Here is a 7119-nt window from a genome sequence, read left to right as displayed (position 1 = left end):
AGAAACATTTCTCTCAGACCTTGGCTCGGCTCCACTCTCTTAATTTGGACAGATAAGCCTCGTTGTTTTCACATTTCCACAATCCCCTGCACTTTTGGGTGAAGAGTAAATATTTTTTTGTTTGCTAGGCAACAGGGCCGAAGCAGAGGCGCTGCTGAACATTCACGATGACTTCCTTCTTCCAATGCTCCCAGTCCGCCCTCCCACTGCTCTCCACACCCACACAGCAGCCTCTGTCACAGCTAATGAAGGACTGTGCTCCAACATCCTCCCTCAGACTCCCTGTTTGGCCCATGGTTCCATGGAGAGGAGTGGAGTTCTCCGTGACAATATACACCTTATTCAGTACTATTATTACTTCACATCATTACACATTCGCAGCGTCCCTGCCTCTGGCCTGGAGGAAGTGGGAACAGTTTTCAGTGGACATTGGTGATGAATTACAACAACAACAACATCCTGTCTTTTATTTTAGATCACCGCTGGCTGATGTCACAGATGTGCAGTGTAAAGTGCTGTTACATGTACGACACTTTTGATAAGAAATGTCTCGTATTAAGAGATTAAGAGATTAGATTACTATGTATAATCCCATTCCAGTGGTGCAGCCGGGGGATGTGGGTCAGAAAAGCCTGACATAACTGAACACGCAAGACGTCTTTGACTTAAGTCAAAAATATGTCAACAAGGAGACTTTTCCTTATTAGATTTAGTTATCCATCCATCCATCCATCCATCCATCCATCCATCCATCCATTACCGGGTCGCGGGGGTAGCAGTCGCCACCCAAATCTCACTGCACCGTACCAACCCCCCTGAACCTTCCTGCGGGTGGTGAGTCCACTGGAACGTACCAACCGCCCTAACCGGGATTCAAACTTGTCCAGGAGGTGAACCCTGGGGTTCCACCAATGACAGAGACATTGGCTCTGGGACTGAGCGCCACAGATTTAGTTATAATGAAATAATATTAATAATAATAATTGAGTCTCTTATTCACAGTGTGAGTCTTTGCAACCTACACAGGCTGCCACAGGAGGCGCCATTAAGTATGTGATTCCTCAGGGCTCGAACCCAGCACCTTCTGCGTGTAAGGCAATCGTGATAATCGCTACTCTTTGCCTTTTTGTATTTCCTTGGTTTCTCCCTCGGCAGATATTAGTCTTTGTTGTTGTTGTTGCTGTGGTTCACACCAAAAATACAACAAATTCCTTGGAACATGTGAAGTGGCCGCTGTGTTTAAAAGCTCGATTTAAACCTGCGGGAGGAGTTCTCCAACAGGACATAAAGCTCGATTTAAACCTGCGGGAGGAGCAGGACACCATGGAGACAGTTTGAAGATATTTGGTTTCATCACTCTTTTGCCAGACTTCGATACTAAAACATTATTATTTTTTGTTTGTGTCACATTTCCCAGATTCATCTGACTCCATGGTTCACTCGTCAGATGTTATATTATGGCTCAGCTGAACACAAATTCCTACTTTGTCTTTTTTGCACAAACTTTACCAGAAGGAACGAATAATAATAAAAACATGACATGATTTGGTTCTTTTGCCAATTGCCCCTGTACATCTATTCACGGGGCAGGGGAGTGGGGGCATCTGGTCTTCACAGACAGTCATCTGGTGGGGGAGGGGTCCAAACAGGACATTCCATTACAGGACTACATATAAAGACAGAACTGAAATAATCCTGCTTGTTTTTGGGTCGTGGGAGCAGACCAGCAAGACAGACAGAGAAACACACACACACACACACACACACACAACACTGAAACACTGGCGATTGAATCGGTGAACCAGTGACTGTGCTGTGGCCGTGCGGCCTGGAATATCTTTCCATTACAGCTGTTTATATGTATGTCTGGTCCAGTATGAGGAACGTTTTTAATTAGTGATGAACTTTGATCACCAGGCCATGCTGTTAGCTTAGCAGCTAGAGGTTCAGCCAGTGCAGTATGACACAGTTCAGTCTAACTTTACTTTGCTGTGAGAACAGAAGATTTCTACTTCCTGTTTGGTTAGATTTTCCCTCCTCCCTGAAAACAGTCGGAGGTGTGTGACAGTGACATGACTGACACACGAGGGCATGGTCAGCGACCTTGCGCGATCCGAGCAAATCAGGATCACCGCCGCCGTCACTACTGTCCTGTGGTTTTAATCCAGTTACAGCCAGTTGCCACAAAAACTGCATGTCAGCGGAGAAGTATGCATGGAGATACTTTAATGTCACGACTTGATTAATGTCCTTTCTTAGTCACACAACGCCGTGCAGTAGAAACAGGTTGTGGTCGTAAAATTCAATCTCAGACACATGGCTGCGAGAGAAATTCAGACACCGTAAGTACCGGTGGTTTCTGCTTTAATTTGCGGAGAGTTCTGTCTTGTTTAAACTGTGACAAAAGCTGACCACATAATAACACAGACTGTTTAAGTCCACCAAACCCGCATTAACGCAGTCGCATAAAATTTTTTGGACTTCAAGAAGTCAGTTGTGGAGAGAAATCATTTCCTGGAACAACATGATCCGGTTAGAATTACTGCAGTCAAAAAACAAATTAGGACAAGTCAGTCCAATCGAGCGCAGATAGAAAATGACAGGATATTGCAGATATGGTGAGAGAGACAACACTCGGGAGAAAATCTGACAGAGATTTGGATAAACTCTCCCCTAATAAATGGTTGTGCTGCACAGATTGACAACTTCCCTGTGGCTACGGCGGCGAGCAGCGTTCTGGTTTTTACTATATTTGACATGAAATATTCAAGTGCAGCATTTTTCTGTTTTCGGGCAAATGATGTGAACGGCCACAAACGATCGAGTTTGAGGCGTCCCAGAAAACTCACGCTGAATGTCTGATTTTGATCGGTGAAGTTATGATAAAGGAAAAAAAAGAAAACATATTTGAGATAATGTGATTTTGAAAAGAGTTGACAGTTTTTTGCTGCCAGAGTTAAAACCCACATGAATTTCAACGACACGTTGTAGAAATAAGTCTGCCCTGTAATAATTTCATTATAATAAAATTTAAGAACATCAGATACATTTCCCACTAACTGCGGAGAAGGAGGTGGAGGAGATGAACGTCACTGTGGAGTAAAAGGTTCAGTCAGTGAAGAACCCTACTCAGCCAACCATAGACCAGGGTTGGTTTGTAATGGACCTGGAACATGGAGATCTATTGATTGTTGAATGACCAAATGACTGTGCTGTGCTCTGAGTTTGTCTTCTCTTGGTTCTCTGTTTCTTTCTTCCGTGTGTGTGTGTGTGTTTGTGTGCATTTCATCTGTTTCTTTCTTCCGTGTGTGTGTGTATGTTTGTGTGCATTTCTGGATGGCACCCATGCATGATGGCACAGCCCTAAGCGACTGCAGTGTTGTAAATCAGATAGTACGTGTCTGATGCGGCAGACGAGGACAGGTCTGTGCTGCGACTGTGGACTTCAGACCCTGCTGCCTTGAACCGGACTTTCAGTTCTCGTGGAGATTTTTTTAACATCAGTAAAATTCCTGAAATTTAATCTAGTGGTAGAAATGAGAAATAAACTCCAGATATGTGATGGTCCACTTCAAAGTACTTTCATGGCCTTCATCTGAAACACTTTAACTCTGAGTCAGCTCCTTGTGATCGTTAAGATTAGGACAAACCAAATAACACATGTAGGAAATATATAAAACTCTTTTGTTGGAATAAATGGATTCATACAGGGGTCAACACGGGGTCCGCAAACCCCAAGGTGTCCACAGAGGATTGCCTTGTTTAGACAGTTATTTTAGTAGCTACAGTAAATAATAACAAGGTCGTTTTCCGTCAGTTAAAGTTTAAGTCCGTGGCCTAAAAATCAATGAAGAGCCTCGGTCTGAAAACATGAATCCACACGGTGTATTTAAGGCGTCGTGTTGGAGCAGCTGGGACTCGTTCCATTTTGGAAGGAGCTGCGTGAGTCAGTGGGTTCCAGTGCGGCGCACTCTACAGGATGATCTATGCCAGTGCTCGGTTCCAGCCACTGACTGTGTTGTTGTAATGTGTTGCTTCAGGGTGTGAGCACAAGGAAAAACGTTTCGCTCTACTCCATCACACACACACACGCACACACGATCCCAAAGATACAGGACAAAATACGTGTGTGTGTGTATCTGTGTGTGTGTGTGTGTGTGTTTATGAGCTTACCAGATATAAAGTTACAGGCAAAAAGTGAATTAATCCTTTAAGTCAATGTGTAATGGTGACGGGAGTGGCTGCAGTTTAGTGCACTGATGAAATAATGGATCCAAAGCCAGGTCAGTGAATCATTTCACACATGGGGGGTGGGGGGAGTCAGTGGGGGTAAATAGTTAGACTGTATAAACGCTGCTATCTTGAGAACACAATAGGAGTTGATGGGAAAGAAAACAACTCTTGAAGTAGCTTCTAAAATCCAGAGTGTCAGCGGTGACGCCGTGTCCTGTGATTATCACATGCACGAAGATTACAGTGCAGTCAGTGCGTGATGTCAACGCCAGAGCTCAGCACATACTGAAGCACTTGGGTGTGGTGGAAAGAACAGCAGCAGAAGTCACTGCTCTCAATAAGGTGTCAACACAGTCAGCACGACCAATACCAGCAACAAATACAACTTCACATAAATAGAAGGTTTGTACTGTCCAAGGTGTTAGCACATTAGCAAGAGTTAGGAGTTTTTAAACCTTAAACTTTTAAAAAATATTTCCTAACTGGTTTTAGTGGAAAAACATAGGTCTAGAGCAAATACTGGAAACAAAGTGGTAAGAAATGAGAATGTTTAAAGACATGGGATATTTTTGCTCATAGTTGAGAATTAGGACATTTAGGAAATGAGATTTCAGATTTTTATTATGACATTTTTACTCTTTAGAAAAAAAGAAATGACTCTTGTGCTGTTGTTTTTGATAGATATGTCATGTGGAGTTTTTTTTTCTTACACCTAAAACATTTACTGTTTTAGTCCCTGGTCTTTGGAAGTGGAATTCCCTGATCTACTGTGGGCAGTTTCTTTTTTTTTCAGTTCACTAACCTGCAGTTTAAGTTAAAATGACTCCAAACCATTGGTGCCTGGTGATTGGTTGGTCCTTGACGATGTACAGTAGCTGAAGACGTAAACAAGTGATGGCAAAGCAGCAGCTGATGATTTATTTTTGGGATGCTGATAACGCTAAATAAAGAAAAAGTCTCCTCTCCGCATTCCCTCATCACTTTGATGAGTTTGGTCAGAAACCTCTTAATGGTCGATCAATAAACCTTTACCATCAGCCTTGATTCCAGGAATCCACCCTAGCATTTCTCCACCGTGCCCCGCAGCCATTTGAACGTCCTAGAAGCCATTCCCCGAATCGGTCAGACCAAGCATCGCCATGACAACCAGCTTCTAGAGCCAGTAAATGGTACAGTAGGGCAGCAGCAGCTGCTGAATTGGTATCTGACTGTGACGTGGTGAGCAACACCCAGATCAGATCCACAAACTGGACCACGTTTTTATAATTCAGGTCATAATTACCAGATTAAAATGAAACGTCTTTGGGTTAATAGGTGACTCGCATTCTACAAAAATGAGGTTCGTGGGCTGGATGCAGACCATTAGTTGCCATTTGAGGGTCCTTGCTTTTGGCTGCAGTTGCAGTTTCAGCCCCTAGCTTTGAAAGGCAACACTTGTTTGTGATGTAAGAGCAGCTGTTCACTGTTTGACGTTGTTGCTAAAGTAAAAAAGAAGACTTTTATTATCCTTGTTGAGGAGATGTTCGCCCTCAGGCCGCAACTGTAGTGTGAAGAATCCTGGTTCCACAGCTGGTCCTCAGACCAGACTTTGAGCATGAACCTGTACAATGTGTATGGTGCGTAAGAATAGTCAGAGTTGACTTTCAGTCATAACCAGTGGTATCGTAGCAGCTGCTCTCTGTTCATTCAGTGATTAAAACGAATGCTAACTTTTGATTGTGGAACTGTGTTTTGCTCATTCAGCTCTGTAGTATTTGATTGACTCGGAGCCGCAGTCATCACCTATTGGCTGGAAGGAGAACAGTAAAACGACTGACTAATGCATTGTGCCAATCCAAACATGGATCACAAATGATGTGGAAAATCCTTCTGCAGATTGATATTGGAAATGTAAAGCTTGTCAATACATGAAAGGGAAGATGAGTGAGTTATAACTCCTCTCTTCCTTCCTTCCTTACCTCCATCTTTCTCCCTACAGAGCGACAGGCTTCTGATCAAAGGGGGGAGGATCGTGAACGATGACCAGTCCTTCCACGCTGACATCTACATGGAGGATGGCCTCATTAAGTAAGTCTTCCTCTGGCCTCATTTCTGCTCTGCGCTCTTATCTGTTCCAGTGGCTTTCACTTCCTCGCCCATTCTCATTCGTTCTCCTATACTTTTTGTCTCTCCGTCGTATAATTTTTATGGGACTGCATGTGGCTTTTGCAGATTTAGAGTACCTTTAGGAGAAATTAATCTCTCTCTGACGTGGAAAAAAAATGACAGAGCGTTCCTTCATTCGGAAAATCTGATCAGTTTGTATAAATCCTTACTGACATATTAATGTGTTTTCTGATTTTGACGTGTAATCAATCACCGTTTCTGAGATTTGAGATCCCCGCAGAAGTCATGTAAGGAAAGGAACACAAACCTCGAGGAATGTGGTTTCCTTCTTCGAGATGACTGTGTTTTAATGGTAATAACAGTAGAAAAAAATCTGATAAAAATTTAAATAAACAGAAGTCTGTAGTGACTGTTTTCTGACTGATTGATTCCAAAGACCAGACCTTTGATGCTCCTTTGATACTCGATCTCCAAACCGGTTACTAGTTAGATGTTGTTGACCTTTTAGAATTTACTTTGCGCCTACACTGGAATGGTTTCCAGGACAAATCTTTATAAATATAATTATTATAATTTTTTTTTTTTGCGGTTCAAAATGAAGCATTGATAGAAAGAATAATTTTTCAAATTAATTATAGAACTAGGTTATTTCAAGAATGTGTGCCAAGACTTTTAAAAGTGTTTGTTCTCAGGGTGTGACAGTTTAACTGTGCAGCGTTCTGTTATTGCCCCAGGACAGAAGGCGAGGTAACACGAGCGACTTCCTCTCTCCTCTATTAG

The 7119-nt window shown here is 42.7% G+C and overlaps 1 protein-coding gene across 2 annotated transcripts in view; it reads left to right on the top strand.

Moving 5' to 3' along the window:
- The window catches only part of dpysl3 (dihydropyrimidinase like 3), a 24495-nt gene that overhangs the window by 3443 nt on the left and 13933 nt on the right, over positions 1–7119 (top strand). Inside the window, exons 1-2 of one of the 2 annotated variants that reach the window (XM_025065690.1) lie at positions 4472–4476; positions 6212–6300. In XM_025065690.1, coding sequence (XP_024921458.1) covers positions 6281–6300 — 20 coding nt within the window. In that variant the 5' untranslated portion in view covers positions 4472–4476; positions 6212–6280. Of the gene's footprint in view, positions 1–4471; positions 4477–6211; positions 6301–7119 lie in introns of those variants that run through there. The other variant, XM_008332926.3, reaches the window with a different exon arrangement.

The sequence above is a fragment of the Cynoglossus semilaevis genome, chromosome 19 (assembly GCF_000523025.1).
Source record: "Cynoglossus semilaevis isolate Cse_v1.0 chromosome 19, Cse_v1.0, whole genome shotgun sequence".
Lineage (NCBI taxonomy): Eukaryota > Metazoa > Chordata > Actinopteri > Pleuronectiformes > Cynoglossidae > Cynoglossus > Cynoglossus semilaevis.
The sequence above is the reverse complement of the archived record's forward strand: the minus strand, read 5'-3'. Positions and strand labels throughout refer to the sequence as shown.